Source organism: Macadamia integrifolia, chromosome 1, assembly GCF_013358625.1.
Source record: "Macadamia integrifolia cultivar HAES 741 chromosome 1, SCU_Mint_v3, whole genome shotgun sequence".
In the NCBI taxonomy this organism is placed as follows: domain Eukaryota; kingdom Viridiplantae; phylum Streptophyta; class Magnoliopsida; order Proteales; family Proteaceae; genus Macadamia; species Macadamia integrifolia.
In genome coordinates this window covers 550,249-578,072 of record NC_056557.1, presented here as the reverse complement: position 1 = coordinate 578,072, position 27,824 = coordinate 550,249, and the positions used below count along the sequence as shown (strand labels likewise).

At 36.6% G+C, this 27,824-nt stretch overlaps 1 protein-coding gene and 1 long non-coding RNA gene across 6 annotated transcripts in view; one reads left to right on the top strand and one right to left on the bottom strand.

Annotated features, from left to right (window-relative positions):
- The window catches only part of LOC122086121 (LEAF RUST 10 DISEASE-RESISTANCE LOCUS RECEPTOR-LIKE PROTEIN KINASE-like 1.1), a 37,374-nt gene extending 13,535 nt beyond the window's left edge, over positions 1-23,839 (top strand). For 2 of the 5 annotated variants that reach the window (XM_042654845.1, XM_042654858.1), the window contains exons 2-4: positions 21,929-21,961; positions 22,252-22,545; positions 22,649-23,839. In XM_042654845.1, coding sequence (XP_042510779.1) covers positions 21,929-21,961; positions 22,252-22,545; positions 22,649-23,574 — 1,253 coding nt within the window. In that variant the 3' untranslated portion in view covers positions 23,575-23,839. Of the gene's footprint in view, positions 1-9,972; positions 10,253-12,479; positions 13,520-17,981; positions 19,309-21,928; positions 21,962-22,251; positions 22,546-22,648 lie in introns of those variants that run through there. The other 3 variants (XM_042654850.1, XM_042654833.1, XM_042654839.1) reach the window with 3 other exon arrangements.
- LOC122086150 overlaps positions 23,072-27,824 on the bottom strand; it is a 7,883-nt gene continuing 3,130 nt past the window's right edge. The window contains exon 3 of the long non-coding RNA XR_006142344.1: positions 23,072-23,194. This is a non-coding gene — a long non-coding RNA (uncharacterized LOC122086150). The remainder of the gene's footprint in view (positions 23,195-27,824) is intronic.

Sequence of the window (27,824 nt, the reverse complement as noted above, 5' to 3'; positions counted from 1 at the left end):
ATTGCAGGAACCTGAAAACGAATCAAAAGACAGAAAGCTCATAAAATGGATAACAAAAGTACATGCAACTTGGTTTTTCACGTAGAAAAAAAGAAGGCAAAGCAAAGAATAACATGTTGTAGATTTTAGTTTTAAGATGTACATTATATTATCAAATCAAAACTTGTAAAAAGGCACAATTGCTTGGATTATCATGAAATATTATTGGCAGGAACACTTTCTGTAAGTAAAATCACAGAAAGCAACCCAACAAACTTTGATAATTATAATAAGACATTGTTACTTGGGTTTCTTTGTTACTTTGCTTGGTCTTCATGCATGTAAGTTTTATTTACAAATGTTTGTATCATATGTGAAGATGAGCTTTGTTATTTCTTTTTTTAGTGTTCAGTCTTTTGTTTTCCCAGTATGCTAACTTTTATACTAACTTATAATGTCTAGCTATTATGTCTGGAAGTAGTATCCCTGCCGTTAAGTGGTCAGAACTTGAGACCGCTGTTTTCATTGAAGCAATGAAGGAAGCTGTAAAAAATGGTCACAAATCCGATAATTCATTTAACAATACTGGATGGGAGGACATTACAAAGTAATTTCAGTAGGCTTTAAATCGTACAGTTGGGAGAGAACAATTACGCAACAAGATGAACAAGTTGAAACACGAGTACCAACAATTCAAGAGACTACTTGACACAACTGGATTTGGGTGGAACTCAATGACAAAATCAGTCACAATTGATGATGAGTCCGTATGGGATAAGGCAATATAGGTACAATAGATTTCACTAGCTAGTTGAATTATTTAAAAATTAGATTACAATGAGTAGTACATCTAAGTGATACAATGACTGCTTATGCAGGCAAATCTAGGTTGGTTGAAATACAAGAAGTATGGACTAAACAATTGGCCAGATTTGAGCATGGTATTTGGGGATGCATATGCTAGAGGTAACTTAGGAGTTGATAGTGCTTAAGATTTGGATGACATCGAAGCTGTTAATATAGTTGATATTGAGCAAGTCGTTGACTCCCCTAGTACCCCGGTGCATTTAGGCATGACTGACCCCTTTCATGAGGATACTCATACTCCAACTCAGACCACCACAAAGTGAAGTCTTGATAGGACACCCATGGGACGAAGAAAAAAGAGTGCCAATAAGGGAGATAGCCACGTGAAGGAATTGTATGGGAAGTATTTATCCATTAAAATTGAGAAAGCATCCAGTACTTCCGTTACATCTCTTGTTCGTGGTGGGGAAGGTGCATCTCGTCCTCGAGATTTTAGTGTGAGTGCATGTGAGGTGGTGTTATCCTCCATACCGGATATGTCAAAGGAGATATATTTGAAGGCCACCAGTCGTTATGTGTGCTGATCCTAGTTGGAGGGAGGTGTTTGTCTGTGTAGAGTCTGTTAAGAGGACTTGGCTTTTAGATGCCTTGGAGTAGTTGAGGTTGTGTTTGAATGCTACTTTTGACAATTTTGGATTCAAGACAATACTTTTGATGTGTGTAATGTTACTTTTGGATATACATTGAATGCTACTTTTATTTCTTTTGTTTATTTTTTTTTTTTTATTATTGATGTGTGTAATGTTGAACATGTGTTTTGGGTTGAGACGATGTGTCAGATTGTTATGTTTTACAGTTATTTGTTTCAAATTGATTATATTAGACATAGGGGGTGGTTGAAAGACACGACCAACATCTGAGTGGATGAACAGCTTGGAATGTTCCTATGGATTGTTGGGAAGGGTTCAAATAATAGGGACACCCAAAATCATTTGAACCACTCAGGAGAAACAGTTAGTCGAACATTCAATGTTGTCTTGATTGCAATGCAACGCTTGGCTAAGGAGAAAATCAGATTGTCAGGCGTCAATATGGTACTGATAGAGATTGCACAGAACCTAAATTACTACCCTTTTTTCAAGGTAAATATGTTAATATGATACATGTTTGTAATTAAATATATGAATGTTTATATTCTTATATATACTGACCATTTATTTGTCATTATATGTCATAGCATTGTATTGGCTCCATAGATGGTACTCACATCCATGTGGTAGTTCCAAGAGAGGATCAAACTCGATATAGGAATCGGAAGGGGATCACAACTCAAAATGTGATGTGTGCATGTTCATTTGACATGCGATTCACATATGTATATACTGGATGGGAAGGTAGTGCAAATGATTGTCGAGTACTTGAACAGGCAAGAAATGATCATCGATTGAGTTTTTCATATCCACCTCCAGGTATTAACTTTATACTAATATATTAGATTTTCATTTGAGTGTATACGTAATAATATATATTATTTTTTGTCTGTAGGAAAGTATTATGTTGTCGACTCTGGGTATGCTAGCCAATCTGGAATTTTGACACCATTTAGAGGTGAGAGATACCATCTACCGGACTACAAAGGGCGTAGAAGATCCCCAAGAACAGCAAAAGAGTTGTTCAATTATAGACATTCATCACTTCGGAATGTCATTTAACGTACATTTGGGGTATTGAAGAACAAATTTCAAATTTTAAGGCTAATGCATCAGTTCCTAGTGAAAGCTCAGGCATCAATCGTACTGGCATGTTGTGGGCTACACAACTATATTCGAGAAGAGCATATTGTTGATGCTGAATTCGTGGGGATGAGTGATGATTTAAAAGTTACAGAAGATGACTTGAATCTGCCACATGAAGATTTCGTTGATCATTCTACAATACAATCAAGTCAACAAAATCGGGAAAAAGAGATGAATGTCACTAGGTTAAGAATTACAAATGCAATGGCTAGACAGCAAAGGATGCCAGAACTAGTTGAAAACTAAAATCGATAACTATTTTGACAAAACTGAAAACCTAAATTGATGTTTCAAGTGATGTAATACTTGTTTTATGTTACATTTATATATGTGGTACAAGTTGATATATTATTATGAATGTCATATATTTGAATGCTATATTAAATTTTTTGATATTTAAATTTCCGTTACAGATGACTTCTTCTATACCCTCACTCATGATAGCAAATTGTGAAATTTGTGGGAAGAATTGTGGTACATATACAACCAAGTCGGGTAAAAATATTGGAAGAGAATTTTTCAAGTGTCAAGATTCATGTAATTTTTTTCTTGTGGGTGGACCAACTACATCTATGTAGATGTGGTAAAGGTCAATGCAAAATACGAACTGTGACGAAAGGTCCAAACAAGGGATAATATTTTCTATGTTGCCCAAATTCAACTGGGGTAATTTATTTCTACGATTGATCTATACTTATAATAATTTTAGATTTTTTTTTAATTCGATGTTAAATTTCAACGGCCCTAATCACATCTATTATTTGATATAGGCTGATAACCGTGGATGTGATATGTTTGTATGGTTGAAAGATGAAACACATATCTCTACCATACAACATACACTATATTCAGAAAGCTCAAGCTCAACATCAACATCAACCACACCACCGTCCATTTCGAACGAATACATGAAAGGATATCTGGAAGGGACACTTAAAGGATTAGAGGACCAAACAAATAAGATGAAAGACATCCTCCATGCATTCAAGTCTTTAGACTTGGACAAAAAGTGAAAATTTGAAGAATTATGTAATAATTAACTTGGACAGTGCATTGTTAATACTGTATTTTATTCATCCTTTGGAAACCATGTTTTTTTTTAGTTGGTATGTAATATTTTATTGTCCCAAAAGAATTTATATGCTTATAGTATTTTAATGTTATTTCTGTAATTATTGACTTAAAAGAAAAGAAAAGAGAAAAAAAAAATCGTTTCTGAAACAAGCATTACCAAACGGCAGAACTGTCATTTTTTGGTTTTGAATCTGTTCTAGAAACAGATTCACCAAACAGCCCTAAATCGTTTAAAAATGGCGTTTTGACACAGAAACTGAAATTTCCGTTTTTGACACGAAACGGAGTTTCTAGAACAGAAACGATACCAAATGAAGCCTTAATACATATTTTGAATTTAAGGTTGCGTTTAGTATGATTTTTTGGAATTCATAGCAAACATAGTCTTATATCTTTAAAATTAACTCCTAGTGCTGACTTTTTATATTTAGTTGCCCAGGCTCTGACTGGTTATGGGTAAAGTAAAAGGAAAATGAATTGAAATTAATGAAAAAAATACAAATAATGCTAAGAAATGGTTGGATATCTGCCAATATATCGTAAATTAGCACCCATTATGTCTACCTCTCCCTTTTTTTTAAAATGACCCCCTACCCTCCTTTATGATACCTCATCCGACATCCCCATTGTTGTTGTCCACTAATTTACCATACACCAACGGCATAACTATATCTCTCCCATATAACCAAAATAGTTAATTGACTATTGTAAATTTGTAATCATCTTTTTTTGCCCTTGGTCACATTTCTTTTTCTCTGTTTACACCGGGGGTTTTTTGAGGAATTTCTCCCTCTCACTTTTGCTCTCCCTCTCCAACTCTGACTTTAGCTCTGTAATAGTTCACCTGAATCCTCTCTACTGTCTGGATTCTCTGTTTTTGATCCTTGTGGCATTTTTGCTGATGATTTAAGTGTCTTTATCTTCTTCTCCCTTCCATTACTGGCCCTTTTGCTTCTGTTTGACTCTCATCATCATCACATAGAGGTTGAGTCTACAACTCTACCAATCAGCCATCTTTACTAATTTGAAATCTATTCTCTTTCTATGTCATCGTATTTGGAAGCAGAAAAAGTAATTTTTGCTATTTCCTTTTCTGTGGGTGGAAGGCAAAAAAGTAATGCTACAAACCCTATTTAAAATTCTAATCCAAATCATTTGGACGTCGTTTGTCTGTCGAGATGCCTGCATCAATACTCCTTGGTTAAACTGCGATGAAATACAAGACATCATATACTAAAGGTGTCAAAACCTAGCCCGAATCAATAAAACGTGATCGAACCAAATCGATCCTTATTGGATTGGTTTTGGACTGAGGTATGCTGGGACTGACTGAAAATTGGTCCAAACCGAACAGACCAATATTCAAACCAAAATCAAACCGAATAAAACCTATAAAAAAAATGATTATGCGATTATAAATCGGTGAATTGACCATCCATGTTTTACAATACCAGTGAGAAAGTTTTTTTTATTGTAAGGGAAATGTTACAAATCATTGAATATTATGACATGAATAGAGAAATTGATTTGTAAATTGTAATAATGCTCCCATTGATCTCCTTGTTCAATATGTAAAACTAGTTAGATAATTAAATGAATGATTGGATAATAGGGTTCATTTTATGATTTCAATATTAGTTATCTTTCCCTTACAACGATAAACCATGATTTAATCATAAATTTAAAGTGTTTTTATTTTTGTCAAGTCTTGTCACTATAAGTTATAAATGTAAGATTTCATTATGGTTCAAGCCCCATAATAAGTCGATCTAAATTTGTATTAGTCCAATAGTGAAAAAATGAAATCAAAACCAGACCAAAACTGAAACCAATCGAAAACCGAAGTTCCTTAATGGATTGGTTTTGGTCTCCCTCCTGCCTAGATCAAAACCAATTCAACTCGATCAAAATCAAACCGAACTGACTGATTGACACCCTGACCTACACCAACAAAGTGTATAAATGTATGATCCATGCAGTTCAAAGAAGGGGCTTTTTTTCAAAGTTGAAATAGTTTTTTGGTAATAAAAATTGAAATAGTATACGATTTTCATTTTATAATTCAAATTTATTCAGAACAGGTAACCCAACAATCATAAAAGTCACTAAAAGATAAGTAACATGAGGACCTGGCTTTGAATTGGTTAGCATTAACTAACCACTTTGGACACGTTCATGTGTTGTAAGATTTGACCCTGAACCCCCTTTCGCTGAGAAAATTGTATTAAGGAGAAAGAAGAACGAAGCTTCAAAGAAATAAACTACACCTAAATCCATTTGATCAAATAAAATAGTAAGAGAAAACTTGTTTGTCTCTCCTCTTCCATCATTCCCTATCTCTCCTCTTTATATTGTGAGGCCAGCGTGATTGTGCCGGTAAACAACAAGTCAGCTAAACTGACGACGGGGACGGATCTGAGCTCTGGTTATGTCGGCGCCGTGCAATCTGGGTTTGAGTTGAATTGGGGAAGAGAGAAAAGCTGTTATGAGTGCGAGGATTCCGGTGGGCGTTGTGGGTACAATGCGACGGCCGACAAGTCTCTCTGCTTTTGCTCCGGTGATGTGTATATGGACGGCTTTACTTGCCCCGGTACGTTTCCTCAATACGTGCTTCTCTATTCTCTGTTACATATGCTAGAATATTTTACTTCTCTTTACCGTAGGATTGGAATCCAAGAAGTTAAATGCCATTACATTCCAATCAAACGGTTGTCGATAACTGCCTGCAATATAGAACCCACACAATCTATGTATCTTACCTCCCCCAGGCCCCAGATATATTAATTTGGATAACTTCTCTCTCTCTCTCTCTCTCTGCTTTATGTATTACTTTAGTTTTTATAGTGTTATATTTCTCAATCTATGGTTATGAATATGATCCCCTTAATCATTTGGCTTTAAAATGGTTGATATTGAAGTTAGGCACAATATTAGATTAGTGACCTATGAGTAAGGGTGTCAATCCCAAGTTTGTACCAGTTAGATCGACTAGACTTGACCATTCAAAGAGCGGCCTGATTTGCACCGATTGACACCCCTACCTATAGGTATACCTCTACTAGAATACTAGTAGGGTATCAACCAATTGCACGATTACTAGGTTGATACTTTTTACATGATGATGGGCTCAGATTTTGTGAATAGGAATGCCAGGTCCAATGTCCAGTTTTATCTCCATAAGAGTTTTTTTTTTGGTAGAATATCTCTATCAGAGTTCACTACATGGAAAAATATATCTTTGAAATCCAAGATCATAGGAGTGTGCACAGTTGTTGTCCGAGAACTAAAGACACTAAAGACATGCGTAAACATATATGGAAAGTATGCCAATATATGAGAGAGTATTTGATGGAATTAGGCTCTCAAATTTGACAGATGATTAACCCAAATAACCTTTCTATCAAATTTTTTGATAGTCCCTTCCCCACCTATCATTTTTTTTTGTTAGATAACCATATCGGTTGTCAATAAAGTAGGTTTGTAGGGGAAAAAAAGAAAAAGAAAAAGAAAAAGAAGAAAAGAAGAAGAATGGGAAAAAGAATGCTACCTGATTATGTGGCCTCTGCAACAACACGAGGCCAATGAGAAGAACAGTAGAATTGTTATTTCATGATCCTCTATCTAAGCGGAAGGACCAGATGGCCAGGTAGTGTTCTGCCCCTCATTTATTTTTTAAATTTATAGGCTAACTAGGGGATGAGAAATTAGGGTTTTTTTTTTTTTTTTTTTTTGGAATTATACTTGGTAATTGGTATTGGACCTCCACTACTACTACTCTTATTAGCGGCCAGGCCTTAATTAATTTAGCTTTCTACTTTGAACGTGGCACCCATGAACCATATCTTTTCTTTGTTTATTTTTAATTTTACTTAAGTGTTCAATACTAAATTGTAGCACAGTAGATGCCTCCATTGGAAATATTATATTTTCCAACTACTATGTAATTAGTATGTATGTGCATGATTTAGTGATTGCTAGGACCATCAACACCAACTCAAAGTTGGAGACTGCCTTTTGCTTCTTTTACTCGGCTCGTAATTATGAGATTCAGATATTTCCTTTTAGATGAGAAAGTTTTTCCTTCACCCATGGTTCATCCACAAATATAATCTATTATTATTCATCCGTATATGTTAAAGGTCGAAAATACTCTTTATCATTTCTTGATGCGATTGTTTAAGATCAATAATAGCTACTAAAGGAATTCTTCCTTCATCACGGTTTAAGGAAAATTAGGTCTTTTTTTTTTTTTTTTTTCTTTTATTTCTGTTCTGATTCTTATTAACTAAAATAACCATGCATCGACCCCTCCTATGTAGATTATAATTTGATACTTGGACAAAATATCAAATTATAAATAGGTTTCAACATGTACAAGGATTAGTAACTAGATACTTCTTGAAGATCTAATTAATCTCTTGTTGCAAATATCCACCCTGAAAAATTAAAGTTTTTGGGTTGCATACTTCAATATTAACTCGATTTACACTCTACTTAGACTTCTTTTAAGACCTAGCTTCTATTTCCCAACAGTGGTGAAACTTCTTTGAAGGCTTAACCTGTTATCTTCCTATAAGGGTCGCAACTTACCCTTCTCACCAGTGATTCATATGATTCCTCAATGAGTTCAATAGCTCTGGACAATTACATATAGTCGATCTTAAAGGATAAAATTTGAATTTACAGTCATGCTTGGTTTTAGAGCTGAGAGACCAGCTCAGGCTCTAGCTTAGGACCTTAAGTCCAATGTTGAGACTTGGGGTAGCCTTGGTCTTATTTTCATTTGGTCATAAATAATTTAGATTTTCTTTAGCACAACAAGCAAGTTTTTCACCAGGTAGATTAATAATGATTAATACTCTAACCATCGCAAAGTTGGAAGTGTTTTTTATATTCCACTTAGTGACTTAACTCAATCATATGACCCATTGTATATGCTTCTTCTTTTTTTTCAATAAATTTTATTCAACTCACCGCATGCCTAGGCATTGTAGAAAATAGATAGTATAATTATACTATCTATAAAACATAGATAGTATAATATTTTAGTTATGGTTCTAGATTATGATGTAGACCACATATCCACCATGTTTAGGTCCTCCCTAGAGAATTTCCAAGTGGTAGCAATTGAGGGTGTGATGGAATGGAATCTTTCATGGGATGATAAAATAGGGAAGAAAAAAAAAATCTAAATTCTGTGGTGTTTTTTCCTATATTTTTCAGTTAAAATATTTTCATTTTAAATTACTACCATCATTATTACTATCACCATAATAATTATTATAATATTGATCTAAATCACACCTAAGCAATCTATTAGAAATAGCAAATGAAATTTAATAATTATACAAGGATGTTAGTCTTTTTTAAAAATAAAACTTCGACTTAGTCAAAATTGGGAGAAGCCAATCCATAAAAATTGGGAGAAGCCAATCCATATGGGTTGCTCAGATTTCAAATCTCTTGGGTTGTTGTTGGGTTATTTACTTTTGATTTTAATTTATTTTAATCTAGTCAATGAGAAGATGGTTTCTTCTTATAGTCATATCGATTTTTAAAATTTTTGAATTGGATCTCATTCTTCTTTAAAGTTTAAATAATTGTTTAATTATTCTAAAAAATAAATAAATAATTGTATCAATGCGTCCAACATTTCAGTCACATTATTGGCTAAAAAGTCCACACCTCCACACAAGTAACCATTGGAGCAACTCATTCATCTAAGCTAACAAGTCCCCCATAAGTCTTCTCTTTCCTTCCAATATGTGTATCAACAGTACCTGTTAGTCCAATCCTTCACTCAAAAGAATCAATCTCTTCTGAAAAGTTCCTCAAATGAACTCCAAAACCTTCTTCTTCCCCTCTCATCTTCAGCTCTTCTTGATCATCTTCCTCATCTTCATCATCATTATTCCTATTTCTTTATGTTCGGATGATGATGAAGATAAATACTCAGCCTGCAACCTCACGTTTGACTGTGGAGGCACTAATGGAATTGGATATACTTTCTGGGGAGGATCTCGACCCCCCTACTGTGGTGTCCCTAGTATGGAGCTCAATTGCTCCACCGATGGTACTAACCATGCAACGATAGAGATTAATGATACACATTACCTGGTTTTGGGTATCGATAGCTGGCCGGCCAGGACTCTGAGAATAGCAGCAACAACTCCATAACACCACCCTTGATTTCAAGCACTTTCAATACACAACCAAGGATGTCAACCTCACCTTGTTCTATGGTTGCACCTCATACGTAGCATTCGGAGCTGCAACTCCTTTGGTTGTTGCTTGTGCTGCTCATGGAAATGGTGTCCCACCTGGCTATGTCTACTACAACTTCACTCGGGAAGGAGTGGGAACGGATCAAATCGATAGCTGTAAAACTAGCCTAGAGGTTACAGTCCTTGAAACATCAGAGCCGGCCTTGGGTACAGTACCAACCGAACCTATGATGACGGCTACCATTAACCAAGGGTTTGAGGTGCAATGGACTGCGGATGTCAACCACTGTTTATATTGCAAGGGATTAGGAGGGAGTTGTGGCTATAACTGGACTTCATGCCAACCCATTTGCTTCCACTACTACTACGCGAGTAAGTTTCTCCTTTGCTTGTGGCCTTAAATCATAAATTTCGTTTTGGTCTATTAAATCCTACGCTAAACCTTATATTAATTAGGATAATCATTTGGGTCTCACCAAGGAAAAATCTGAAAAACCCAGGTCATCGAAACAAAAATTTCATTTAACCTCTCTCTCTCTCTCTCTCTCTCTCTCTCTCTCTCTCTCTCTCTCTCTCTCTTCTCTCTGTACTTGTTAATCAAAATAATTAGAAAGTGAATTAGCTTTTTGAATGCTGAGGTTTCACATGTATTAAGCAAACCAAGTGAATTTAACTTAACAAAGTTTGTGTAAGTTTAAATAGAACACAAAATTTGTTTTAATTAAGTGGTGACTTTTTCTTTTGCTTCATTGTGAAGTATGAAGAGGAACCAAGCTGTTTGACTTCAAACCCTTATGATATCATAGAGGTAAGCCATCATGTTCAGGGAAGTATATCATTATATGGGGCATTTACTCTACATCTCTCTCTCACTAATCCATCCATTTCAATAATAGCAACAGGATAAGAGATTAATGTCTATTTTTCCTTTCTTGGACATAGTCACCTTCTATTTTGCATCATGATGGGTCAAATACAAAAGTTTAAATTATTAATTGGAGATAATCCAATAGTATATAAAGACACATCGAAGAACTATTGTATGTTGTGAAACTATATATATATCTACAACTTTCAGTATCTCAACAGAACTAATACGCTTAATTCCTTTTATCATATCTCCCATTCTACCAATACCCTTTAATTCCTTCTAATTAGGAAAGATCTGTTCCCTCTCGCCATCTTCTTTATTAGATATCATATCATCTCTTCAATTCCCTTCCTTCACCTCCACAAGAAGTTTAATAGCGACGCAACCAAATCATATATACCATTTGATAAGACACAATTAATTCCTGATGTTGCACTGCAAGACAACTTGTGAGGGTTGGCATTTTCGTCCAGTTGCGACGTATGGAGGAAATTAAGTCACTCCATTGCAGTTGTTTAAAGGATAAGTCTCTCTCTCTCTCTCTCTCTTCTCTTCTCCTGCCCAAGATCAATCAAATCAAACCTATTAAAATTTGTAAAAGGGCTTGGGTTTTTTCACTGTTCATCTTTCATTTCTTTATTGGACATACTCTATTATATCTTTGACTCTTTAGAGGCATCCAAATATATATTTGGGAAAAGGTTAGGTATGCCGACGATATCAAGTTATGCTAGCATCCATTGTGTCTATCTCTTTTTTTTTTTTTTTTTTTTTTTTTACTGAAATGACCCCCATATTCTTCCTGAATGATACTCCATTATGTATTCCTATTGGTGTTATCCATTAGTATACCTGATATCGACGGCATACCTATCCCTCTCCCTATATATTTATATAACCATGTGTTCCTTACCCCCTAATGAAAATTCGTTTTGATTAATCTAATCAAAGAGGTGAACGAGTCTTTGTTTTAGACTTTATTGTCCTATACGGCATTTATTATACAATTTTACTGTCTGATGAGGACAAAATTTTCTTCCCCTAAAGTCATTCCTGGTGTACTTTTCTCAATTCCAATGAAATAAAGATTGGAATAGATCCAACTGCCAAATCAGATGAAATTTACCCTAATCCTAGATTTTGGAAGTGATCAACCGAGCCAGAACGGCTTGAATCGGAATAAATCAAGATAGATTCTGATTCAAATTAGTCAATTTGATCGATTCTGATCCCAATTTTATATGTTAACCCTTAATTATAAAGTTTCAACAATGAGATGACTTATGAGGCATGAGATATCCCAAGAGAAGTGTTGGCTTTAGCAAATAACACGCCATTTAGTTGACTGATGGGGAATATGCTTTTCTTCCTTATTTTTTGGATGGTTTTAGCTGGTTCTAGATGCCTATCCCTTAATTAATGTATGGAATTGTACATAATAAACCCAAGAATAAAAATAAAAATAAAAATAAAATGTGTATCATATATACCTCATGGGTATCTATTTTCTTAATCATTTTCAATAAAAAAAATAGTTTGTAGAGAGAGAGAGAACCACTTCTCATGTAGTATACTAGAATGAATTTATAGAATTCAAATAGAATTTTCTACGTGAAGGGTCAGTAGGCACACCATTTATATATATATATATATATATATATATATATTTTAGCTCTTAAATGAAGTCTAGTCTTGTCAGCTAGACAGCTACTCTTACTATTCCAAATAGGAGACGGAATTTCTTATTTGAGAGATTTCCTGGAAGTCCCAAAAGTCATATTCATATCCTCCTGCTACTGCTTACTTGGTCCAAAGGCATACACAAATCACTTAAATAGATTAGGTAAGTGAGATCATTCTTTCCTCATATCTCTCTCTGTAAACATTCTCTATCTGTAATTTGAGCTCTAGACTCTATTCTCTTTAAGTTTTAAGTATGCTCTTCTTCTTTTTCCCATGTGATCACCACCTATTCTTCCTATTGATCATCATCTTCTTCCCCTTATCATCCTTATCTGAATTATATGACTCTAGATATTCAAACTGCACACCCTCGGTGTTCAAATGTGGAGATATCCCACAATTGATCAAATACCCTTTCAATGGAAATGGAAGACAAGGTTACTGTGGGTACCCAGGATTCGATCTCAATTGCGTGGGCAACAACCAGAAAGCTACGATTTCGATCGAATCCGAGGACTACGATGTTCTGGATATCTATACTGATAGCCGAACCATGAAGATCGTCCAGAATGGTTTATCTCAAGATACAATTTGTACTTCTGGGGGAGCCGGGATCCTTGTAAACATCACCTTCAATTACACCATCTTCAAATATGCTCCTGGTTACATCAATTTGACTCTGTTCTTTGGATGCTCTTCCGAATCCTCCACCATGATTCATGGATATCCCAATCCAGATCTAGCGGGTGAAGTTACTTGCAGCCCCATTACTGGGGGTGGGTTCGTTCCATTTACAATTGGATTCGATGAAGTCCAAGCAGAAAAGCTTGCCAAGAAAGGGGGCTGCAACAGAATTGTGATCGTTCCTGTTCTTGAATTGAATGTACAAGAGATTTTAGACAATTCTTCAGCTCTTGCAACAATTCTTATGGATGGTTTTGAGTTGGAGTGGATGGCCATCGTTGATGGAGACTGTTGGATGTGCATGAAATCGGGTGGGACATGTGGTTATAACACCAGTTTGGGTCATCCTACTTGCTTTTGCAAAGATCAAGCTTACGATGGAACGTGTCCCAAAGCCAAAGGTACATCCTCCATGCCATTCCTATATATCTTCTCATTCGGTTTCCTTTCTCATATGAGTATATCGGCTCCTCTTGTCTTTCTATTGCGACGTTCACCTGTCATGTACGTGAACTTCCCTAGTCCGTGGATATGGTATCTATTTTCTCTCCCCTCATTTAATAGATGTCATATCCATAGATCAGGGACGTTCATGTACATTCAAGTAGGTGAAGATTCACCACTTTCCGTTCACCTAGATGCACATGTGAGGATTCACACTTGACACAAGAAGGGTGATGCCCCACTCACTTTGAAATGCAATAAACCCACATTTGTCGAAACCCATGTGCAGCCCTTCATTGATCCGCATAGACTTAGATTACAATATAGGTTTGACTTAGACTTTGTTTGGTATGTATCCTTGGAATGTAGTCAATAATAGAGTCCAAGAAATCATACCATACACCGCCCTAATTTTTCATTTATGATTTTAAACATCTATACCTACTATTTATCTAACATATATTTGTCATCCAAACTTCTCAATCTCAACATTTTGTGAGTCCTCAGCACCCTATCTCCTTAAAATCTCAACTCTAAATTGTGATTAAAGTGAATGAACTATACAAGTATACTTTGAAAGCGTTAGGAACTATTAATACATATTTTGAAATTAAGGTTGCGTTTGGTATGATTTTTTGGAATTCATAGCAAACGTTGTCTTATATCTTTAAAATTAACTCCTAGGTGCTGACTTTTTATATTTAGTTGCCTAGTCTCCAACTGGTTATGGGTAAAGTAAAAGGAAAATGAATTGAGATTAATGAAAAAAATACAAATAATGCTAAGAAATGGTTGGGTATCTGCCAATATATCGTAAATTAGCACCCATTATGTCTACCTCTCTCTCCCTTTTTTTTTAAAATGACCCCCTACCCTCCTTTATGATACCTCATCTGACTTCCCCATTGTTGTTGTCCGCTAATTTACCGTATACCAACGACATAACTATCTCTCTCCCATATAACCAAAATAATTAATTGACTATTGTAAATTTGTAATCATCTTTTTTTGCCCTTGGTCACAGTTCTTTTTCTCTGTTTTACACCAGGGGTGTTTTGAGGAATTTCTCCCTCTCACTTTTGCTCTCCCTCTCCAACTCTGACTTTAGCTCTGTAATAGTTCACCTGAATCCTCTCTACTGTCTGGATTCTCTCTGTTTTTGACCCTTGTGGCATTTTTGCTGATGATTTCAGTGTCTTTATCTTCTTCTCCCTTCCATTACTAACCCTTTTGCTTCTGTTTGACTCTCATCATCATCACATAGAGGTTGAGTCTGCAACTCTACCAATCAGCCATCTTTACTAATTTGAAATCTATTCTCTTTCTATGTCATCGTATTTGGAAGCAGAAAAGTAATTTTTGCTATTTCCTTTTCTGTGGGTGGAAGGCAAAAAAGTAATGCTACAAACCCTATTTAAAATTCTAATCCAAATCATTTGGACTGTAAATAAAGATAAATTTTATAAATAAGATTAGAAGTTAATTATACAATCATTATTGACAATGATTAGAAAGTTTCATTTTTTTTCTTCTATTTCTCTTTACTTTCCATCAGAGGTGATCTAAGAGTCGCTTCGGTAGGTGTCAAGTTAAATAAAATCTGGTGATAGCTAAGAAGCTATTTTAACTTATAAAATCTGGTGATTGATTAGAAGCTATTTTAACTTCTAAGAAGTGACTGCTTTTAAATTAGAGGAACTAAAAGAATTAAGTGCAGGACAAGGATTATTTGGGAAGAATATTGATAAAAGATATGGAAGATATGGGGTAGTTTTAAATCATAGTTGCAAAATTAGGTTTTGATTCAGATGAGTCTTTTAAGTCGAGTAAAAAAAGATGACACTTGATTTGAAGTCATGGAAACTCGTTCATGTTTAAGAAATGACTATATTAACTTTGACTTTTATTGACCAAGTGTTTTTGCCCCAATCATATAATGAAACTCTTTGAGTCTGATTTTTTATTTTTTTTAATTGGGTCATATATTATTAATAGACTATAAGTTTGGTTTACAACTAAACAAAACCCTAGAATAATTGCTCCTTGTCTTCAATATAACTTATTTTTTTCTTCTCACATTTGAAACAACCATAGTCTTAGAAAAGGGTGAGTCGATTCATCATGTTTAAAGGAAGGTAGATATTTAAAAAATAAGAAAAAACCCTGATTCACTATGATCAATTTGATTTGCCTGACTCACCAAGTTTTGAAAAAAAAAAAAAGTCAAGTTGAAAATCTAGTTTTTCAACTATTCTTCATATAAGATTTGATAGAGAAATAGGAATCCCACTAGGCACACCTTAGGTCACTCACATGGGGGTGTTTAATGCTTTTCATTGTTTTTCAGTAAAAGTTGAATGATTCTCATTTAACCACGGTATAACTCGGTCCATGCAGTTATGGGGTAAGTATAGGCCCACGGGACTAGTCAGGTCTGGATATCCATTGGTAAAAAAAAAAAAAAAAAACAAGAAGAGAGAGAGAGAGAAATAAGAATATGAGATTGATATCGTTGATCCATTTAGTTGAGAAATGACTTAGTTGAATTGATCGGAGTTGAGAATTTTATTTCCCTCAACTTTGCTTTTACTTGCCACTAGATAGCCTTGTAGGTGGCCAATTGATATGCATAATAAGAGAGGGGAAAAGTGTCTCTTAAGGCCTGTTTGATAACGTTCGGTTTCAAGAAACGACAAAATCATAAATTTCTGTTTCTAGAAACAGAAACAGAATTGAAGGTGTTTGATAAGTCATGTTTTTAGAAGTTGATAGTAACCAGCGAAAGAATGGCTACGAGTAGTTTACAGAAACGGTGAAACAAGTAGAACTTGTTTCGCCTGGGTCGTTTCTTGAACCATAAATAGGTAAAAATTTCAATTTCAATTTTTGAAAATAAGTGAAACGAAACAGTTTTATCAAACACTTTTTGTTTCGTTTCTTGAAACGTTATCAAATGGACCCTTGGTCTATGGTGATTCCTACGTCCTTTCACATAAGTATTTATTCACATAAGTATTTTTTATTATTATTTTTTCTAATAAAACAATAAAAGAGAGAAAGAACGTTGTCCCTTTAGCATTCCATACCCACACACAACCCATATTTTTTAGGGGCTGCAATAAGATGCCCCTACACCCCCCCACTCCCCGAAAACAGGGATTTTGTGTAGGTATGGGAACACGCTAGTTGAACAATGACACACCCCCTAAATAAAATATTACACTTTAAGATGTAGGAAATGGCTCAATAAGAAACCTTCCCCATAAAAGAGACTTGTATGATAGAGTATTAAATAGTAGGGAGACGGATCACTACATGCCAGAGTCAGTGTCCTTTCACACGTCGAGGGTTTTATTGAGGAGAGAGAATGTGGGATACATGAATAGAATGTGAAAGGGTGTCCATAGGAACAATTTTATACCCTAAATAATATATCAGGGGCATATTTAGATGTGCTTCTCATGCTTGGATTATCTGCAGCAAATAGAAGCTAGATCTGTGGGTGGTAGCTGTTTTTGGGTTCCCAAATTATTAGAAGATAGATTTCAAATTGAAAGAACATAGATTGGATTATTGGAGCCGCCGTGATTGAAGGACAAGGGTTTTTGACTTTGTCCTCCAACACCAAGAAACTATTTTAGTCTTCAAAAATTTCCAATTTTGTTCAGATTAGGTGAATTTAATTCCACACCATAAGCAATCATCCTAAGCTTAAACCAACTGTCTTGGAACCAATGGGGTTGGTAGTCAAGTGGTGAAAATGTCTTCAATCCAACCAATGGGGTTGGTAGTCAAGTGGTGAAAATGTCTTCAATCCATCACCACTCGAATCGACTGATTGTGGGTTCAAGCGATCCTTGCGATTCCATCTGATTTCTCATCAATTCTGATCTGATCTAGGTTGAAATTTCCGGGACCGATCTGAATCCTGATTCCAGATTTTTAAACTCTGTATTATCCTAGTCTCTTCATGTAGTCCACTTTTGGAATGTAAGAGGCATTCTTGGTCACATAAGTCTCAATTAATCATTTTTACTTGCCGTCCATGTCTCTATGAGAAAGCAGAAGACGTTTCTTCTATTTTTTTTTTGTCTTTAGTCTACACCTTTCGGTTGAACAAAGCAAAACACATTCAAAGTTCTAAACTACCAGAAGTGCCCCTGTTTCACTTCTCATTTTCCAGCTGCCCTAGCTTGCATGCCAAGGGAACACCATTGTCAACACTCAAACCTGGCTTTCTTCAAGTGGGCTGGTCCTCCCCTATGTAACCACTTTGGACCCATAAAAAGAAAAAAAGGATTATTCCAATTGGATGGTCCATGCTTAAACATCTGTTACAAAAGATGATTCCTTATTTCCTTTGAAGCTTGGTTGAGCCTATTTTATTTCTTTCTTTCTTTTTCTTAATCATATTCCCATATTGGACTAAATCTTTTTCTTAATCATATTCCCACATTCTATTGAGTAGATAATGAGGAATTCCTTTTCCACTCTTGATGTGACCTTATGATTGAACTTGGGATCATCGTTAACTCCGATTCACTATTGTTTATGATCACAAATACCCCTCTTGAGTTCAATTAGATGGTTTAAATGTCTATGGTGAAAAGATTCTTCTTTCACCATATATCCATATGCTTGAAAGTGAGCTGTTGCTTCCAGATGCACCATTATATATATGCTTTTGTATTTATGGTTAGTTGGGGGGAGCTTTTCCCAATTTCTCTACTCTAGATCTCCAATCAATGGAGACATACCTGAAATTAATTCAAACCAGTAAAACAAAGCAGAGCTAAAAAAAAATAATATAAGATAGTGTCACCAAGTCAAACTCGCACCAACCCACAAAGGAGGAATCACCAATTCACCATTACATCTCCCCCACCCCCAATCTTACTTCCTCTGTTCTTATTCTCTCCTCCCCTGTTTTCCTTGATCTGTTCTTCCCAGATGAGTTACACTTTCAGTGATAGGGATTCCTTCCCTGAATTGATGAACACCACCCTCTTCTTCCTCCTCCTCCTCCTCTTCACTGCTGTAGCCCAAGAAGCCAAATCAGTAGACCCAAAATTCGAAGCTTGCGAACCTCGAAGCTGCGGCTATGGTCCAAACGTAAGTTATCCGTTCTGGATTCCTCTCATGCAGCATAACTACTGCGGCCACCCAGACTACGAGGTAACCTGCTTGGAAAACCAAAACCAAAACCAACCAGCCCTTTTGATTTCTGAAGCCTATTACCTCATCAGAGACATCTCCTATGCTAACCATTCGCTTATGGTGGTGAACACCGAAGAAGAGTCGAATAGTTGCTCTGTTCCTCTGCAAAATTTCACCATCAAGAACACTCCTTTCGAGTTCGACCACATACCCGTTAATCTCTTCTTCTTCTATAACTGCACAAGATCTGTCGTCTTGGGTTATCAATCATTCCAGCTTAATTGTTCGAGCAGTGTTACTGGGAATCGCTCGTATGTCTTGTTTGAACACGATTTGGAATTGCCGGACCTGAATTATACTCTTCAGACCTGCAAGTCCACAGTGAGTGCGCCGGTATACACGAATGGTCTGAGTTTGGGAGATTTACAAGGGATGAACTACTCGACTTTGATGAATAGAGGGTTTCTGTTAGAATGGACTGAGAATGTTAATTGCAGTCGATGCGAAGCAAGCGGTGGCCGCTGTGGGTATTACGAGAAACAGTTGTTGTGCCTTTGCCCCAATGGACCCAATGGGCAAACCTGCACAGGTAAGTCCCCATTTCATATTCTCATCCGACATTGCCAATTCTTCTTTCCATCAATGCTTTCTCTGAGTTTTTCGATTAATCCATTAAACCTTTTCACATTGTGCTTTCACTGTTACTTTGCATCTATCCATCTTAGCATCCATTGGAGATTTTGATTTGATATGTCAAGGTCCAAGAGGGTAGATTACCTGACTTGGTGGTCCACTTATTCTATTCTCTGTAGGGGTCCCACTACTGTAGGAGCTTGCCATCTGTCTATTTAGCATATATCTGACGGGTAGGATGTTCTGTCATTGCAATTCTTAGGTGATTAGGCACTGTTGAAAGTTTGTTAAATTGGGAAACAGGATCAGATTATTTAGACTTATTCAACTAATTAGGTAAAGCTCAGTTGTGGAAATTAATAAATTATTAACAAAAGTTAGTGTCTATGGAGTCATTTAAATTTTAAATTTTAAAGTTGGTTGTTCCATCATACTAACTTTCTCCTTTCTTTCTTGTGTCGTTCATCTGTGAGAAGATTAGATCAGACGATTAAGATTGGAGAACTAAAAATCAAATTTTGACTTTTTGGCCAATCTGATGATGGATTGATGTACTCTCTCAATGGGGACCATGGAGACTTATAGTCTCCGTTGTTGTATAATAACCTAGCTCCGATAGTCTCTGCCTTTGGTAGGACGGCTGTGACTTTCCCAACGGCCGCAATTTTATTTATTTCATTTTATTTTCGTAAAACCAACAGCTGTAAGTCTTGCTACGAAACCAAATCATAGGAATCTCGTGATTCATGAAAACATCTTTTACCGCGAGTGAGATCCTCAAGAGCGTTTATGTTCTATATCGCACATTCAATGACGGCTGAGCGTTCTTGGTCGTTGAAGAAACTACAAAGGAGCCCCATCTCTCTCTCTCTCTCACATATCCATATGGATAAAATCATCATCCCCCAATCAAGATCATATATTTTGAAAAAAATACTTCAAAAGATGAGACCATTCATCAAATGTCGAGGTCATAGTTCTTCATCAAAGATTCCTATCAAGGGTCTAGATCATATTCCTTCAATCAAGATCTATGCTCCACGTCTCATATTATATTTGATGCATATAGATCGAAGGCTTGGATCACAATCCATCATAAACAAATCTCTGATTACAGATTTAGGTTATGTTCTTACACATTAGAACCATTATTCATGTTACATATCATGTTTGGTGACAATAGATTGTTAACCAAAGGTCCTAATCATGATTCATCATAAAAGATTCCTGATCATGGGTTTAGACCATGGTATATATGCTAGTGTCTCATATTATGTTTGATAAAAATTGATCATTTATCAAAGGCCCACATTATTAATCCATCATAAAATATTCTTAATCAAGGGTCTAAACCATATTTTTTCAACAAAGATTCATTATGTCGTATCATGTTTATGAGATAGATCATTGATCACATGCCTTGATCATGATCCAATATGATCTCTCTCTCTCTCTCTCTCTCTCTCTCTCTCTCAAATTCCAAAATGCATGAGCAGGCCCTTATCATGTCGGGCAAACCATCCTCATGCTTCCTTATGCCGGACACACCCCCCCCCCCCCAACCCCCCAAAAAAAAAAAAAGCGTAGTTTTTCCTCATTTTTTCTATCATTTCTATATATCAATATTGTTGAGACGTTGGGAGCACAAAGGTATATATAGTCCCACATCAGGTATCTGAGAGTAGGACCCTCAATGTGCCTTTAATATACCTTTTGGTCATCTCAACTTGATGCTTGAATGTTTTGGGTTAAACCGTCAAATGGTATTTCTTGGGTTACACACCTTGATCTAACATAGTATTAAAGCAAAGTCATCTATAGCACCCGTTGTCCTCCTTAAAATGTATATCTGCATTAATGTTGAAAATACATATGAGGAGATTGTAGAGATGTTGGAAATTATAGAATTATAGTCTCACATGTTTGTTTAGATCCTTGGTGCATTCATATATCAAAAGAATTGTCTCTACTTAATGCTTAATGTTTTGAGTATGACACCAAACGGTATTTGGTTTTTTTTCATTTTATTTAATATTATATGAGACCCTAGACCCTTTTGTTGTAGTAACCCTACAAATTGTTACAAAGGCCCTAACATTAGTTACCCAATCAACAAGAATCCTATTGTGAGCTTTGAGCTGACTTGCTAGAACTAGGAGCCCACCTTCCATTACCCACCAGGACTGAGTTGAAAAATAAAACTCTAATCTCATGCCCTAATTAATATAATCATGTACTGATTAAAAAAAATTATTTTAACCTACAACTGAGATTAAACAATAACCTAAATCCTTTGGTTGCGAATTTGTAAAAAAAAAAAACCTTGAGCAAGATAAATTCAACTAAAGGAGATTTCTTGGTATAATATGGCATACTAAAATTAAACTAAAATCAAATATGGAAGTGGAAGATCCTCAAAATCCCAGAATTTAGATCACTCAAGAAAATCCCAGAATTTATTTTTTCCACTGATGAGATTGAGATTTTTTTGTGAGAAATCTGCATTCAGAGCTTATCCTGCTATTGTCTTTATCATTTAAACTAACAATCTGTTTGTTCCCTTGATTTTGTGGCAGGGGGCATGTCTTTGGGAACGAAGTTTGCAATAGGTAATACAGCTCATTCTGTATTTTCTATTTTTGAATTTAATGTTTCAAATTATTATTATTTATCTCTTAAGACATCTTTAGGTTCTCCATGTTTCACAAAAGAAAATGTAGAAGAGTGAATTTTTTCCCAAATTTGTAAGACTTAATCATGTTTGGTATGAATTCTGGATCTAAAATGCATTATGAAACAATAAAATAGAGAAAAATCAGGTTTCAGAATGCGATCTAGGTCCAAAATCTATTCCAGTTACTAAAGGCTCCTATTGATCATTCTATTTTATTCTCCTTAGCCGCTGCCTGTTTTGTGGTGCTACTTGTTTTCTCATTCCTGGTCTACATCATCTACCGAAGACGTCGGCATCCCAAGGAAGGCCTCTTCACCCCATTTAGAAGCAGAAGCAGCTCCATTTCTACAGGTCCTCTTTCTAGAAAATACCTTTCCAATGCCTCCATGAAGGACCTTGAAAAGGGCAGCACCTACTTCGGAGTTCATGTCTTCACTTATGCTGAACTTGAAGAAGCAACTAACAACTTCAATTCTAATAAAGAACTTGGAGATGGTGGCTTTGGTACTGTATACCATGGTAAGTAAGAAGAAGAAACATTTTTCTTTTGTGTTCTTATGACTAGTACTCTCATACCCTTCTTCACCATTTTAATGGAGCCTTCTTCAATTTTCTTGTCCAGGGAAACTCAGGGATGGACGCGAGGTTGCAGTGAAGCGCCTTTATGAAAACAATTACAGACGTGTAGAACAGTTCATGAATGAAGTTGAGATCCTTAACCGTTTACGCCATCAGAACCTTGTCACTCTCTATGGTTGCACCTCAAGACACAGCCGTGAACTCCTCCTTGTTTATGAGTACATTCCTAATGGTACTGTGGCTGATCATCTTCATGGTGACAGAGCAGAAGCAGGGTCACTTACTTGGCCTACCAGGATGAGCATTGCCATAGAGACCGCAAGTGCACTGGCCTACCTCCATGCTTCTGATGTTATACACCGTGATGTGAAGACCACCAACATCCTCCTTGACAGCAATTTTGGTGTAAAAGTTGCAGATTTTGGGCTCTCCCGTCTCTTCCCAAATGATGTGACTCATGTCTCAACTGCTCCTCAGGGGACTCCAGGGTATGTTGATCCTGAGTATCACCAATGCTACCAGCTTACAGATAAGAGTGATGTATATAGCTTTGGGGTTGTCTTGGTTGAGCTCATATCATCAAAGCCTGCTGTAGATATGAATAGGCATCATAATGAGATAAATTTGGCTAACATGGCTATCAGCAAGATCCAAAATCAAGCTTTGCATGAGTTGGTTGATACATCTCTTGGGTATGAATCAGATTATGCAGTAAAGATGATGACAACATCTGTGGCAGAGTTGGCATTTCGCTGTCTGCAACTTGAGAAGGAGATGAGGCCTTCCATGGATGAGGTGTTGGAAACTTTGAAGGGAATTGACAAGGAGGACTATAAGGTGGAGAAGGCAGATTTAGTTATCCAGAAAGACAATGTAGGGTTGTTGAAGAGTATTGACCCTCCATTTTCGCCGGATTCTGTGACCGACAAGTGGGTCAGCCGATCCACAACACCGAACACCAGTGCCTAGGTTTAATTACCCTTCATATTATGCATTCAAGACTTCAAGTACATGGGAGAAGAGTATGTTTTACTGTCATAATCAGATTCAAATTAGTTATATTTGTAAGTTTAGCTTCTGCTTGTGTTTTTTGTTATGCTGTTGTCAAGGTTGCAGTAGTAACATCACTGGTAGCAGTATTATGTCTTGAGGGCGTTGTACATGGTTAAAGGAGTATATGTACCATTTCTAATTACCTTGATATGCAACAAATCTTGGAAGTGTTTTCTGATCACAGGAAGATTTTTTTGTTCAGTGATCAGCTTTCTATTAGTTGAGAATTTAATAAAAAAAGAAAAAATGCTTGCAAATTCAAAGAAACAATTTTTAACAAATGTAAGTGCAAAAACGTATTATTTCCACGAAAAGAAAAAATAAAAAAAAAGTGCAAAATGTATTATTCTTCTGAAGTGTAGTATAGAACATAGCCTTCAAGGGTGAGAGATCTCTCCACAAGCTTTCTTCTATAAAATTCATTTGGCACTAAACCTTGAGTTGTATTTTAAGTGAATTAAAGATTCAAAACACTTATGTTTGATTTTACAAAAGATTTTGATTTTTTTCATAATTTTTAGGGCAACGATTCTCTGTCTAGGTGCGGGGGTGTGCCAACAATTTCTGCTCCATTTCTCTCTCCTTTGGGTAATGAGGTCATTTTAAGACTAGGGGAAAGACTAGAGAGACACCGTTTTCAGATAGAGAATATTGTCCTTAATTTTTTGATGGGAAAATGAACCTTAAAAGGCAGTGTGGCCCCTATGTTAAGACAAATGAGGGCAAAATGACTGCTTTGCCCCACATGAAAAGGCAAGAATCCCACTACTGTTGATGCTTCCACGTGCGTTTCCATTGGTCTTTACATTGGTGCAGAAGCCACACTCTCTTTTTTATATAACCCTCTCCCTTTTTATATTATAATTTAGGTAAATTTCTATCACTCTTTTATATTTACACTATATTTACTCAAGGGAGAGGGTTGGACGTGTCCCTAGCTTTTGATAAGCTAACGATAACGATATACACCAATCACATGGGCTGGACACAGAAAAGCAAGAGGTTGTTTTTCAAAGGGGGAGGAGAGAGAGAGGATGATACATGCTGGCACTCGGCTCCCCTCCTCCTGCAGCGTGCCCAGCCGTTTCCCCTTACTCAAACTCCTAAACACCCAAATTTCCTTTTCAACACTAAAAATGCAAACCCTCGGCTTCAACTCTCTTTCTCCCTTATTAATTCTAAATCCCTATATTACCCCCCACAGTCCTATGTCCCACCTCCCACCTCCCACCTCCCACTACCATCTCCATGACACCGCCACTCGCATCTCCGTCAACCTTCCTCTTTGCTACTACCTCTCACCCTTGCCTTCTCCTCTACCATGAACCACCCCTCTGTGCCGACCTAGCCCTTGCCCCCACCCCTGCCTCCACCCGACATCCTCTCTGGAATCCCTGCACTATCCCTTCTCTTATCTGGATCGGTCCTGAATCAGTAAGGAATCAGTTAAAATCGTCCCCAAGTTAACCTAACTCTAGATTTTGCAATGAGATCGGGCAGATTCGGTATCCATGAGGCTGTTTCCAATCCATCTCCATGCCTAAGAGATCCGAGGTCTTCTCCTATCTGGTGGTAGGTCATTTCCAAACTCTCCTCATTCCATAAATAACAGGTTTGTGCTAGGTTGGCTGCATGGACCCTTCTCGTATCTCGTCTCTGGGAAGGGTTTCTCCCATCGACTTCGACATTGGATTAGAGACCACTTCTGTGGCCAATGTGGATACCCAGTTGGAATCCCAACGAAATTGACGATACCAATGGTAGTTGAAGCTGGAGCTTCATCTTCCACTCCCCCTCTCTCCTTTTCCTACTCTGCTCTCAACAATATAAGTTGTTTGTGTTACGTGCGTGATTCTTGCAAGGAGCATGGTGCAACGTTTCCTTTGGATAATGGATGAGGTGGCAACGTAAGATGTATGTGATGGGTTATTACGTATGTTAGTGAGGGTTATTATTAAATGTTGTTAGTTATTAGAGGGGAGAGAAGTTAGGGAAGTTACATAAAGTTATGGGATATCATGGGTTAGCAAATATGTAGGGAGTTAGAGTTGTGGGTAATCGTGGGAGTAATGCTATTGGTTACCAAATATTGTATTTCTTTAAATATGGTAATTATTTAATGAAAATGGGTCTTTGGATGAAATTAATCTACGTATGTAGAAAGAGGCAGAGTTCCCTCGGTAGAACTCAAATCCTATTTTCACTCAACTATCTTCTCTCTCTCTCTCCATCTTATCTTCTTACTACCCTTTTTCACAATTGGGAAGAAGAAAGGTACCGTGTATGCACCTGAGTGGTATCAGAGCAAGGGAATGGAGGAGCGCGTAGATCGGCTTGAAGAAGAAGTTAGTTTGCTTAGTGAGAGGCAGAAGCATATTGTATCCAAACTTGATGAGCAACAACACCTCTTGACCAAGTTGTCAGAATTCTTTGAGAAGATGAGTTCGACCAGCAATCATGCAGCCGACCCCGAGGTAGGAGAAAGTTCCAGATCTACCTCGCAGTATCTTGGTGCAATATGAGCTTCCCACCAAAACCAACCTTTGCGCACGTCAACCTCGCAACATTCCTTTGCACCAAAATTGGTCAAGTTGGATTTTCCTCGTTATAATGGCGAGGAAGACATGACAAGCTAGACTTGCAGGGTTGAACAATTCTTTCAATTTCATCAAATGCCCGACGAAGAAAAGGTGGCATTAGCATCTTTTCATCTTGAAGGAGATGTCCAGTTGTGGTACCAATTGTACAAGCAAGATGAGGCCGAGATGACATGGCAAGGATTTTGTGAAGGCATCCATGCTCGGTGTGGCCCTACACAATTCCAAGATTTTTTTGGTGAGTTGGTGAAACTCCAACAAATAGGATCGATTCGGGAGTACCAAACTTAGTTCGAAAAAACCTTAGCTAAGGTGGGATCCTTATCACCTAGTCAACAGGTGAGCTGTTTCATTAGCAGTTTGAAAGATGACATCAAGGCAGATGTTCTGCCAGCCGCCCCACCACATTGTCATCTGCTATCGGGTTAGCTCGATTGTATGAGACTAGGAACATCTCCCAAAGCCAAGAGACAAGAGGGACAACTACAACTACCCTAGAACCAATTAGTGGAAGCAATTCCATAACCATTCGAAGGGTGACACCTACTGAGATGCAAGAAAAGAGGGCAAAGGGGCTTTGCTTCAAATGCAATGAAAAATTTGTCCTCGGTCATCGTTGCAAAAAAATATTCTTACTTGAGGCTATTTTGAAGAAAAAGCTGATTTTGAGGGCAAGATCCTTCCCAAGGAGGGAGAAATCTATTACGTGTGTGATTCTTGCAAGGAGCATGGTGCAATGTTTCCCTTGGATAATGGATGAAGAGGCAACATAAGATGTATGGGATAGGTTATTACGTATGTTAGTGATGGTTATTATTGAGTGTTGTTAGTTATTAGAGGGGAGAGAAGTTAGGAAAGTTACATAAAGTTATGGGATATCATCAAGGATTAAAGTATCGGTATCGATCGCCGTATCGGTCGGTCAAAATTAAGATACATATCAGAGGGTATCGTATCGTATCGGAGATACGCTAAGATACGCTAAAGATACGCACATAAATGGATAGGGAACACATTTTTATACACTTTTGCATAAAAAAATAGTTAAAAAAAGCTATATATAACATGTAGAATGCAAAAATACTTAAGTAGAGGGTATCGTATTGATAGACAAATATATTGAGTTGAAAATGTTCAAAATGATGAGGTTTGAGTTTCTTACAATTTTTTCTTTCCTCATTGCCATTGCCACTGTGATAAGTGCCGTGAAGAGTGTCGTGGTGGTTCATCTCCTTGGCTAGGACCTTCTTCTTCAATAGGAGCAACTACGACTACGATATTCTGCACTTGTCGAATATAGGTACAATATTTACCCCAGTCGAAATATTTATGGTAGTGGGTCTCCCATTCATTGTAGAAAAATTAAATTTTTTTTATAGAAGTTGTAGATTAAATGTTTTTAAAGAACATATAAAAATCAACAAAGTGTGGACCAATATATTTGAGTAGATCTGAGATAAAAAAAAAAAATTGAAACCCTCACTTTTTTGGGGAAAAAATGTGGGTTTCATTTGAAATCATGTATTTAGTAATTATAAATTATGACATTATTTTTAAGAGTTGAATGAA